Genomic DNA, 12,751 nt, shown 5'->3' on the forward strand with positions numbered 1-12,751 from the left:
GACGTGACGCTGATGCGTGAGCACTTATCTGTGTTTATTTTCTAAAACGCATTCCTGCGGTCCGGTGTTGAGCGGAATGCGGAAAGCGAGTTCAAAAAAATGTTCCATCGGGTCGCCGGTTATCAAAGACAAAGCACGCGGTTTCCTTTTCCTTCGCAGTTTCCTCGACCGCTCAGAGGCAGTTATCCTGACAGGAAGTCGTGAATGTAATGGAGAAGTGTAGTTGGTCACAAAACTCCCCGTCACTGGTCTGCTCTCTAATGTTGGGCGATGCAGTCATCAAAAATACTTGACTATGTAGGTCAGGGTCACCCAGACCACGCTGTTACCTTTAGGCTGTTTAAAAAGAACCGCACATCGACACAGAACCATTTTAAGTCGGCTTTCGAGAAACAGTTCTCTTAAGAAGAGCGTTTTGATCATCTACTTTTGCTAAAAAGTTCTTCACGGAACCACAGAAGCCAATATTTCAAAAAGAGAGTCTCACGTTTGTGCCTTCAGCCACGTGAGGTTTGTTAAAGCGGCAAGTTGAAATCCAGTTTCTCTAAACAAGTTATCAGCAAAATGCACGCAGACGCAGGGGAGCCAATCACAAGGCTCCGTGTCCTACAAAAATGTGAATTCCACAGCTTTTCTCTCGCATTCTTTCGGCGCAGACAGACGTACGCGCGTGGCAAACCCGGACGATGAGAACGCAGGGGAGGTAGAGCTATGACCTCATGCTGTCTGCCCCTCCAGATGTTTCCAGACGCGACTGAGAGTTTCCCTATTTCTGAGACAGAAGAAAAAGGAAGAGTAGAAGTGACTCGTTTCGTGATGAACAAAGCTAATATAAATTACAGATATCCAAGAGAATCCAAGGAAGACAAGAAGGTTTAATGTATGTTGTAGTTTGTATATCTTGCTAGCAGTTACTATAGTTTTAAAGCGGTTTAAGATAGTCCGGCCAAGCTGTCCGCGAGACGATTCAGATAATCTGGTAAGTGGCCAAAATCCATAAAAAAGTGGCTCAGGGGTCAGGGCCTTTTAGATAGCCTCGGCAAACTTTTTTGAAAGGGGGCAACAAGAGGAACGCCGTTTGAAAGTGCTCCTATTATGGATTTTTGAAAATGACCTTTTATGCAGTGTATAACACAGCTCTAAGTGAATGAAACATCCTGTAAAGTTTTAAATCTGAAAGTGCACTGTGTATAAAGTTGTCTCTCAAAAGAAAGAGTCGACTCTGAATCATCGAAAGGAGTCCCAAGCTTTTTCATGTTCACGTAAACATGAAACTTTAGCATGCTGCATAAAAGCAAACACTGCTTTAAATGAAATCAATCTATTCCCGCAGATTAGTGTAACGTAAAAGAAGGGATTGGAAGATCAATTGGGAGTCGTTAAACAAATAAGGTAAAATGAAAGGGTTTATTCTAAACAAATAAGGTAAAATGAAAGGGTTTCTTGACTTTGCATGCATGTTAACCTGTTGTTGGGGACTTCCAAAACCAAAACATGAACCTTAAATAACCCATAATTGGAGCACTTTAAGGAATAGATCACACAATATTTGTCATTATTTACTGACCCTCATGTTGTTCCAAACCTGTATAGGTTTTACAAAACTCAAAAGAAGATATTTTGAAGGACCAAACCCTTGTTGGTTCGCATTGACCTTAAAAAAAAATGAGTCCGTTTGGCTAAATCTGACACATTTCTTACAATTGTTGTATTGTCCCTCATGAATAAATGTCAAAACTGTCAAAAATCTCATTTTAATTCACACCCTCAACCACTGTTGTAAACTACATCCAGTAAACATCTGGAAAAGTCATGTCAATTCATTGGTTAAAACATGACTGCTCAAAACCATCCTGCAGACCAGATAAGACCACACAACACTTTTCTTTATTCCTTACTCATTAGCATTGCACTTTATGAGGAAAGTCTTGTTTTTTTTTTAGGAAACTAAAATGTCCGCCGGGTAGCCCGTGTCTGTCTGAACAAAGCCCCGTGTTAATGGAGGTTACAGCAGCAGACAGTCACTTTCAGTTCAGCTGCAGATTCCGGCTCTTAGCGACTCCATGCGTCTGTGCAAACATGGCAGTCCGAGCCCAAAGAGTAAACCTCACGAAGTCGATGCAGTGAAGTTCCAGGACAATGAAACACAAGCGATACGAGTCAAATTCACATCGATGAGAACGCATTTTCTTTGAGAACATGCGGGGTTTTATGAGACTGCTAATTTTGATTTGTGGTGCTGGGAAGTTGAAGAAAGAGGTTATGCAACGGCGAGGGGTGCCAAGAGGGGTGTCAACAACACAGAGCTATTGTGGGATGGGCCTAGCTGTTGCCTGGTTACAAATATTTTGGGCAGGGAACCAGGCAAACACGTCCCGCCTCCCCAGGAAACAAGACACTCTCGTGATTGCTGCAGGGGTTCAAGCTGTACAAAGACCAGAGAGACGAAAACGGGTAAACAAAACATACAGATCTCCCCTGCATTATGGAACTTTTTTTTTTTTTTGCAGCGGGACGGCAAGGGTTAATCCGAGAAAACAAATAAACCAAAGCAAACTCTGAAGTAGCGCCAAAACAGGAAAATGGTTTAAAGCTTTATTTTTGCATAAAGCCAAATGAATGCATGAGAACGACCCGAAAGCGTGGAGCGAAGCTGGGCAGTTTGAACCGAAATGCAAATAAACACATTTTCCTATTCATTGTTCTGCCATCACCACACAAACTTCAGTCACCTAAGAAACAGCAAAACATGATGATTATTGCTCTGCAAGTTAGTTAATGATTACTGGCCGTATCTACATGCTATATGTATGCTCTCTCCTGCTTATTTGATGGCCTTCGGAAGTCCATTATTTCTTATTTTTTACACTTCTGTTTCTGTTTCATCATAGCTTTAATGACTTGCAGCGTCGATCATTTCACACTGCATGTCCGCGTGGCATTTTTTTGTACTTCATAGCACATCGTTTCTCACCACAGCTTCTGTCTTTGGAACAGCTAGACTGACAATGTGATCTTTTTTATTAATATTCGGTTTTGTCGGTTTTTCAGTTCACTTACAGCACAAACGGCATTTCTTAAATCAGTCATTTCGAATCCGGGTCCCGGTGACCCACAGCAGTGTACCTCTGTGCCATTCTCAGTTCAGCTTTTAAGGACATGATGATCTGAAACAAGTGTGTTAAGTAAGGGGGACATCCCGAATTTACTGTCAAGAGCTTTAATAGTCAAGATTTTTATTTTAGCATACAACATAAGGGAATGGGGGCAGCAGAAAGACTACTCTAAACATCATACACAATACACAACAGTTAATTTAGAGTCTCTTAACTTGATATTTATGATAATTACCAGCATATGATTTAATAGTTTTATCAAATTTTCATAGTTGATACACTGATGTTACATGACTTACTGTCATTTACAAGCTTTATTTATAGGAAAATTCTGTATTATTGTGGAAGTCCCATACAGGGTCAAAGGGCATGATTATTTGATGCTTTCTTTAATTTCCTAATTAATTGCAATAAACTGGCATATTTTAGGTTGATTGTAAGGACCTGGATGCAATTAGTTATCCTGCAATTTAGTACTATAGCAATTTATATATATATATATATATATATATATATATATATATATATATATACATAATATCATCAAAGTCATCGTTTCCACATAAAGAAGCACATACTAGCTAATTTAGAAGATACTAATAAAGCATTAAATGCCTAAATATCTCTTCGTACAATTATACTAGTTTTATATTATTCCTAAAGGTCTAGAGGTGTTTAAATCGTTACAAAAACTTAAGCGAATGCATTCAGTTAGTTCAGTACGAAAACAGCTTACAGCTTTTAACTCTTAAATTTGGTTTGTTATGGGTGGGTTGTAGTTTTACACAACATCAACGACATTAAAGCAAAGACGCCTAAAGGAAAGTTAAATAGTTACTTCAACAAACTAGCCACAGCCTTTGGGTTTCATGCAAACCGAAAATGACTTAACAGAAGCAGTAAAAGTAGTCGGCAGAGCTTCCGTAAACGATAAAGAAAGTATGACTTTCGATTGTGAAACTACGTTATTGTACTTTTTTTCTAGCAGCCCGTTTTGTCCAACAAGACTGCAGGAGACTACAACAGACTATATCTCCGATAGATTATACACGTTTCGAGCGGTCTGTCTCTATAATCGAGCATGCGAACGTGATTATGATACAGTGCGTATCTGTAATTTAACTTTGCTCTTTTAGCAACATGACTGTTCGCTACTGTTCGTCTGCAACGTTGCAAAGTCACGTAACTTAGTCGGGACGGTTAGCAACGCTGGCTACATACGGCTAATGGGACTTACTGCAAAAATAAATGGCAAATAAAGTAAGTCTTTGTGTGTTCTAAATATTCAAAACCGAAATACTCGCCTCTAAAGATCTCGTAAAAGCCAAAAGAATGTAAACATGAAAGCGCACTTTCCCTCGTCTGTGAAACCTCACAGGCAACATTAAACCACTGCGCCGCCCCTTTAAGGGTTACCACGGAAACCGGTTGCTACGCAGCAAAAACAAAAAAAGTACCAATCGTCGTGACGTCCTTGCGTCAGACGTGCGGGAACGGCGTTTCCACGGCGACGAGACGTTGTATACACACGCAGGGTTGGTTGTAAACGTCGCGGGACTGTTTGCTTTAAGAATCCGTTTAGTTTATTTTGCATTAAAACCGCAAAATGCGAGACGGTTAAAATAAGTTTGTTTATCGTCGTATTGTTTCCCTTTGTCTGTACATTGCTTGACTAGAATGGAAATGTTATGGTCTAGAGCAACGGAACTTAAAGAGACAGTTCACCCAAACCAAAAAGTCATAATTTACTCACACTAATGTTGTTTCAACGCATCTATGGAATTTTTCTATTGTCAAACAAAACAAAAAATAGTTTTAGTGACTTACAGTCTAAGTCAGCGTTCGCTTTCACTACAATAAAAGGTGATTATGGCTGTCATTCTGTCTAACATTGCATTTTAAGGTCTGGTGAAGAAACAACGGCGATGTAGGTTTAGTAAAAAAAATGTGGGTGAGTAAATGTTGACTAGTCAGCTCTAGTCTAGTCTCATTTTTTCCTTGGCTAAATGACATCAACTAACTTAATCAAGTGAATGTATGATGCCCCTCAAAGCTAACTATAGATACATCTCCCTATCTAGTTCGTCTTTGAGCATCCCACAGATCTTTTCTCTGACGTAACCACCGGTTTTTAATGTTCTGGCAGGTATTGGTAAAATGTTTGCCGCACATCGAAGTACTCCGCATTAGTCATTCCTGTTCAGTCGTTATAACGTCTGCTGCTGGACACGGCGTTCTCCGCCGGTGACGTTAAAACTGCTGCTGACTAATTATTGTTATCCCCACCCTTCCCCGCCGTCGAGGTGTACCAACAACCATTGTTGCAACCGTTTCATCCAGCCATATTTTACTTCCCGGGTTTATTTGAGTTTTTTTTTTTACCTTAATAGCAAGCTGCCACCCTCATTTCCTTGCACGCGGAGCAATGAATCACCTTTGTTCCTACATGAAATGAAATGTGACAGTATGTGACACTCACTATGACTTTCGTCACTGCAGCCCACTGCCCGACTTGGAACTTGTGCATGGCTTCTTGTAAACGGCGAGGGGATCAGCCGTGATAATGAGCGCTTTGTTTTGCCGAACAATAACGCGAGCGCGAAACTGACACATCCAGTGAATCGCACGTTGTATTTTAGTCATTTTAAGCATTTGATTTAACAGTTACTCATTCCGCGGAAGTGTCTTAAAACGGGCGTTTAATAAACGCGTTCGTGCATACAATAAATGCAGTTGAATATAGCAACGCCGAACCGATTCGGCGCATGTGTTATATGACATAAATAATAACAACAAAAATGTAGATGCAGAGTTCCCAAACTTACCCACAACAGACAAAGAGCAATGTAAATCTCTGCTCGGACCGGTTCTAAAGCCTGTAGCGACGAGGAGAGCTCCGGTGTCTCGGGGATTCCGTGGGGCGTGTCGGTGAGAAAGTTTACAGAGGAGTCAAAACAGCTGAAAGCGGGTTTCCCTCCCGTGCTAAACCGCTACCTCAGCAAAATATACTCCTTTAATTAACTTTAAGATTGCTCACGTGCCCTGTAATTTGTATTTAAATACATGTTTACAATATATACACCCACTACAATTTGATACTTAAGTGATGTCGCTCTCAGCAGTAAGAAAAAGCTGTGCAAAAAGTTAAAACGTGCAGACTGGACTGCATTAATTGCAATTTTTCTCGAGCAAAAAAAACGAAAATAGACTAAAATCGAGCAGAAATGGCAAATTATTCTACTAAACCTGTGTCAAGTGGGTTATGATATCATATGATGACTTATGTGCAGTGTATAACTTTACATAATTTTTCATATATAGAGATAGTACCGTGTTTCTTTATTAAGGTACAAGGTTATTTGGTTATTCAGCGGTGTTCAAATCTGGTGTTTTAATCTCTTCTCCTCTATATCATAATGAAAAAGAGCACATTTTAGGGAAAAACGGTACGTTTGAACCTGATGGTGGCATCAAAATGACATGAGACTGGCGTTAAGCATAACACATTTTTTGACGTAAAAGTATTTGCAAATAGTGTCGTTTCTAAATATTGTCCGTGAAAACCATGTAACAATTAAAAATATCTTGTGGAAGTAATAGTAAACGTACCTATTCTTGACCGCGATCGAGCTGTCTCTTTCTGTGGGTGAGGGAATCCCTTACACGTCATATTGCTTAGATACCGAAAACAAAAACAGTGCTTTTGGACCATATATGGGCACCTACGTCAGCGGAACACCAGTAAGAGGAGGAGCCAGGACTCCCTACTTTACAATGCGTTCTCAGGCTTCATTCACAAGACGAAAGCGCTGCTGCCGAAACACCGAACACCGTCTACTCCCGTTTGTAATAAACACATTCCGGATTATTTTATGGATTTATAAATGCACGTTTCACGCATTTCACGGATTGTACTACGGCCTGGGAAGTGCTTTTCAAGGAGCGATTGGATTTTAGAAGTTTCCTCCAGCAGGGAACTGGATTGATGTCTTAATGCAACTATTTTGGAAAGAGACTAAGGGCATCTTAACGAAGACTCCAAGTAAAACTTGTTACGGTAGGTGACTTCAATATCATACAAATATCTCAATGTAATGCATCCGCTTTTCTTTATTTACGGTGCATCAAACGAAAGCGAATGGTTAATGTTCTGGCGAAAATGCGCTACAATGTGACTTCTGTTGGGTGACAGGTGACATCCCGTTCTCGCCGGGCACAGTAGGTGTTTCGGCTTCTTTCGGCTCCACCGGGGAGATGTTTCAGGGGTTCCCCGGAGACCCCGACACCGGCTCCCGTGGAAGCTCATCTCCTTCTCTTGAATCTCAGTACCTGTCGTCCGTGGAATCTTTCGGGAGTCCGCCCACCACCAGCGCACCGCAAGTAAGTCACAGTATTTATTTGCATTTAAGAATCGTGTTAGTCCGTAAGTTTTGCTAAGCGGCACGGCAGCTGCGAGCTTCGCCGTGTTCGTGGTGGGGAAGCGCCGCGACGTTGCTAACGGAATGCGTTTGAATTCATTCGAGTGTGTTTAAATGCGTAGAGTCGGAACAGAATTCAACAGAGTACTGACATGTCAGCATGCGCGCGGAATCGGGCCGGTAGCAACGTGGTGGGTTTACAGCACGCCGCGAAACAGATGACAAAGCTGTGGAACTCTCCGACGTTCGCACTCGAAGCTCCGCCCTGCCCTCGGCTCCGCTGCTCTCGCTTCTCAGACTTCGGCGTGACGTCAATGCGTTCTATTTTGGAGTGTTACGTTGCGTTGCTAAGGGGAACACCGGGGGTGTGACGGGGGCGGAGGATCAGGGGCGGGAGGGGCTATTAGAGGCTGCTTATTGGCTACGGCGTGCTGCGTGCGCCTTTGCTTAACACGCTCTTATATGAATATTAATGAAACATGGAACGCACGCTGGCATCACAGGGCTTTCTTTTTTTCTAAAAAAAGCAAACGTGCCAATTTCGATTTTCTTGTAAATATGTTATAATAGCTGTTCACAGATAAAAGTTAAATATCGTATATGTGCTTATGTATGAGCACGTGATTGTTATTAGTTGGATTTTTAAGCAGCTTTAAAACAGAAGATCCATGTCTTTTTCATATTTTTGTTGCTTTTCATTATCCTTTGTTCTGTTTTCATCATCTTTAGTCCGTTATCTTTGCATGAATGAAAAAATACAGCTTTACAGCAAGTGGTGTTTTATTCTCATTAATATATTATTTTAGTCTTTGTTAAATTTTTAATTTACTTACAGTTTAAGTACATTTGTTTTGTACTTGAGTTTTTTCAGTTCTTCAAGTTAAAGGGCCGTTTACATTTTTTTTCTGTGATCGTTTACTCTCCCTAATGCTGTTCCTGTGTGAGTTTCTTTCCAAACAGTTTCTAGTCTTGTAGAAGTCAATGGCTACCGTCAACTGTTTGATAACCCACATTCCACAAAATACCTTCTTTCATATTCAGCAGAAAAACAAGAAACTCGTACAAGTTTGGAATAACTTTAGTGTGAGAAAATGATGACAGATGAATCATTTTTGGCTGCACTATCCTTTTAGACTCAGCAAAAATTAGAAATGCTTTAGTCAACGTTAATTTAAGTAACTAAACTGGATTGTTTTGTTTACATCAAGCTGGTTGGGCTCCATATAGTTATAAAGTGTTTATGTTTTTGGTTTCCAGGAGTGTGTATCAGCCACTGGCGGGGTAGGGGTGGGTGGAGGGTCAACCGGCACCGGGGCAGGGGTGGACATGCCCAGCTCATTCGTGCCCACAGTGACGGCCATCACCACCAGCCAGGATCTGCAGTGGATGGTGCAGCCCACTCTCATCTCCTCCGTAGCACCAGGACAAAGCGGCACGGGCTCCAGCACCATGACGCAGCCTGTTGCTTTGGATCCTTATGACCTGCCGGGCCCAAGCTTTTCGTCAGGTGGAGGCTTCACCCCACCAAGCTCTGACACTCCTGGCCCGGTGAGACAGTCACGGAGCCGCCGCCGCGCGCGGGATGAAACGGTGAGTGAGGACCATGATGCGGCGTCTGACATTTTGATTAAAAAAGAAATTAAAAATGAAATTTGTTCTGTTCCCAGCTGACCCCCGAGGAGGAGGAGAAAAGACGCGTGAGACGAGAGAGAAATAAACTGGCCGCCGCTAAGTGTAGGAACCGACGGCGTGAGCTCACAGACAGGTTACAGTCGGTGAGCGATGCTGTACTCGCATATAATTACAATATTACATCCATAATAACAGATGAATGCAAAGGCATCATAATTACCAGATTCATAACCTGCCAATCTGCTCATAACGATCATTTTTGCAACAATAGTTTGTAAATGATTGCAACACACGCGCACACGTGCATTATGCCTCATTGTAATTAGAACGAAGAGTGCACAAACCCACCGTAATTATGCAGAGTTGGCAATTAAGAAAACTGCATTTTCACCAAGTTGTCGCTCTCTGAAACTATAGCAACGTGCGTTTCGGAAGTAGCTACTGTGATAAAAGGCGACCCTTGCTTTCGTCCTCATGTAATCTGTCCCCTTGTTGTCCTCCTCTCGTCTCTCCGACCCAAGGAGACAGATATGTTGGAGGAGGAGAAGGCCGAGCTAGAGGCCGAAATATCCGAGCTGCAAAAGGAGAAGGAGCGCCTGGAGTTCGTCCTGGTAGCCCACCAGCCCGGCTGCAAAATTCCCTATCAGGACCAGCCCCCCGCGCCGCTGCCGCAGACTTCCCCGCAGGCGCCTTCTGTCTCCGTGGTGGGCTTGACTGTGAAGGAGGACACTTTCTACCTGCCGCCCGCCTACTCGTCCCACCACCACCACCACCACGTCCCGGTTTCACAGCCCACGCAGACACAGCCGGCCCCGGCACAACAGCAGCAAGGGATGATGCAGGAGGTAGCCTTTTCTAGTTCTTTCTATGGGCAGGGCCAGCCGGCGCCGGACGGCCCGTGCCTCGTTGCCGACGGTGGCGGTAACCCTGACGCCGGCAGCTACATCCCCTCATACACATCTTCATTTGTGTTCACCTACCCAGAGGGAGCCTGCGGGGCCAGCGCTAACCAGCGAACCAGCAGCAGCGATCAGTCCTCTGATTCCCTGAACTCACCCTCGCTTCTTGCACTTTGAGAGCTCTGCGTCTCTCTGCCTCTGCTTGCCTGTCGACAGCAGCACACGCACACGCACAGATGCAAACACCTTTCAGACGTTGTACTGATCTTTTACATTAAAGCCTTTCGATTCGAAACCTTTCGAGGCCCAGATGCGTTAGCGTCTGAGTGACTTCATCGAATGATGTAAGTGTATATTAATTCACAATGAATTCAGGCTTAATATCAAGATGAGTCAGTAGCCCATGCACACACACACACACACACACGCACACGCACGCAATCACACACACTTAAATTGTCATAGACATTCAATTCCGTTTGACATAACAATGAAAGCACATCAGCGCACTCCCCCTTGCTTTTATCTTTTCTCGCTCCGGCTTACATTGGTGTACCATCTCCCTCCTTCTCTCTCTATCCACGCCAGGTGCCTGCTGTGTATTTGTCTAAGCAAAAAGAAAAGGGGGCACAGAACTGCTTTGTGGGTTTTGTTTCGCCTTTCGGGCCTACCTTGCTACGCTTTCTTTCTCCATCCAGTTCATCCACACCTATCCCTGTGACAAAAGGACATGACCACACACTCTCTAGCTACAGTACCTATCTCTCTCTTTTTTTTTTCTCTCCCTCCGTTGTCCATCTCCACATCTGTTTCTCCTCTCTCCTGTCTCTATGTACCTCTGGTTCTCTCTGAAGTCTTCGGCCCCTGAGAGCCCGTTGGACCCTGAAAGCCCATGGAACCTTGAGTGAGTGCCAGCCCACACCCCAACACCACAAATTTCCTTCGCACGGACCGGCCCACAGTGGAACCTCAGATATTTGACAAAAAAAAAAAAATCGAAACAAACCAGCCATCTAGGATGCCACCCCACACTGGCTAAAAGGAACGGGACTCTTTACTTCTCCTCTTTATTTCAGAGGATTTCATTTGGGATGAGCGGAGGAGACACACCGGCTAGACTCCAGCGGAGGAGCTTTGGAGAGCCCTTGGAACGTGGAGGTATGAGATGGTGAGAGCATTCGCATGACCGTGCTCTACCTGGTCCTCTGAGAGCTTTCGCGCCGTGTTCGTCCCTTTCTCCTTTTTGAGGAGTTTGTTTGTTTGTTTCATTCTGTGTTTCAACGATAGTATTAACTCTGATCTCAAAAGTGGCTTACCTGATGATAACATACAAGAGTGGCTCGACACTCTGTGTTCGAAGAGCATTATAACGAGCAACCAAAAAAAAAAAAAAAAAAAAAAAAAAAAAAAAAAAAAAGGACAACCTCTCGGTTTTGGATGAGTGGCCTCTGTGCTTCTTAAAGTCCTTGACATAGTCTTTGAGCTGTGGATGTGGTTTAGCGCAGCTCTAGGCTTTGATTGTGAATGGAAGCCACAGAGTACTACATCTCCAGTTGATTTCTTTCTTTAAGGGGGTTGTTGTTGTTGTTGCTGTTGTTGTTAAAATGGAAAAAAAAAGCACAAATGCCGGCTGCGGACGGAAGGAACACAAAGCGGTGGCCAACCTAAAGGACGGGATGTGCTTTTGAATATGAACCGTTTACTTTCCTGTGAATGTTTTTGATGTTTTGAGTTACTGATTTTTTTCATGATGCTTTTTCTCTTTTGCTCTTGATTGTGCCGTTGCTGCCAAATGGAAGAATTTTGGGGCTGAAAGCTGCTCCTTCTATCTGTTACTGTTGTCTTACTGCAGTTATCACAAATATTGTTATTATGGTTATTATTATTATTTCATAGTTATCTCATGTTGGCAACTAAAAGGCATGTTGTGCACTATGAACCTTTTTATGTCAAAAACTATATAAATATATATATATATATCAAATATATAAAATTATGTATGCATATATATATATATATATGTATATATACATATTCAGTGTGTATATATATATACAATTATTTTAATGTAATGTATGAATGTTCAGAAAATGTTATTTTTGTCAATGAAGACAGAAGGGAGAGCTTGATGCACTTGGTTTTTGGTTTAAACATAGATATTTTTCTAAAAGAACAAAAAAGTATATTATAATAAACAATAACAGCCCGCCTTTCCCTTAATATGAAAAGCATTGTCACTGCCTTTCATTCGAAACGTGTAATATGTATGATGACTGTATTGAAACTGTGGTGCATATAGTGTTATATATGTATCACAGATTTGTGCTGTGCTTAATTTGTCAATGAGGTTGGTTCCACAGCCCTTGTTCATCAACCCCTGTGGACAAAACACACTGGACGCGAAATACCTATAAATGCATAAATAAATCAGTCCAAAAAAAACAGAAGGTATGAATTGAGTGTGTCAATGTATTTTAGATGAGCATCTGATATTGAGCTGTGTTTCTCAAGCAGTGGTGTCGCATTGATTTATCATGTCCAGTGTGTGCGTGTGCGTGTGTGTGTGTGTGCGTGTGCGATATTCAGGGCTTGATGGACAACTCTCAACCGGCCCTTATTAATGCACATTACGGACATGATCGGAACATTACGCGCGTCGACGTCACACACAGATGGGAAGTATTTT

At 42.5% G+C, this 12,751-nt stretch overlaps 1 protein-coding gene across 3 annotated transcripts; it reads left to right on the forward strand.

Annotated features, from left to right (window-relative positions):
• The first annotated feature begins 6,905 nt into the window (after positions 1-6,905).
• On the forward strand, positions 6,906-12,512 carry fosb (FBJ murine osteosarcoma viral oncogene homolog B). 3 transcript variants are annotated; one of them, XM_043264966.1, is made up of 6 exons: positions 6,906-7,173; positions 7,309-7,496; positions 8,792-9,124; positions 9,202-9,309; positions 9,688-10,011; positions 10,151-12,512. In XM_043264966.1, exons 1-6 carry the CDS (start codon positions 7,110-7,112, stop codon positions 10,214-10,216), a joined length of 1,083 nt encoding a protein of 360 aa, XP_043120901.1. In that variant the 5' UTR covers positions 6,906-7,109; the 3' UTR covers positions 10,217-12,512. The 3 variants fall into 3 exon arrangements, with proteins under 3 accessions (XP_043120901.1, XP_043120902.1, XP_043120900.1); XM_043264967.1 differs by having other exon boundaries at positions 10,920-12,512; XM_043264965.1 differs by having other exon boundaries at positions 9,688-12,512.
• Positions 12,513-12,751: the final 239 nt, after the last annotated feature.

This window comes from Puntigrus tetrazona, chromosome 18 (assembly GCF_018831695.1).
Source record: "Puntigrus tetrazona isolate hp1 chromosome 18, ASM1883169v1, whole genome shotgun sequence".
NCBI lineage: Eukaryota > Metazoa > Chordata > Actinopteri > Cypriniformes > Cyprinidae > Puntigrus > Puntigrus tetrazona.

Bases quoted from the DNA above. Each gene is read 5' to 3' on its own strand.
- fosb (XM_043264965.1), top strand. From the start codon at position 7,110: ATGCAACTATTTTGGAAAGAGACTAAGGGCATCTTAACGAAGACTCCA. The intron at 7,497-8,791 runs GTAAGTCACAGT...TTTGGTTTCCAG, and splicing joins CCACCACCAGCGCACCGCAA to GAGTGTGTATCAGCCACTGG. The intron at 9,310-9,687 runs GTGAGCGATGCT...CTCCGACCCAAG, and splicing joins TCACAGACAGGTTACAGTCG to GAGACAGATATGTTGGAGGA.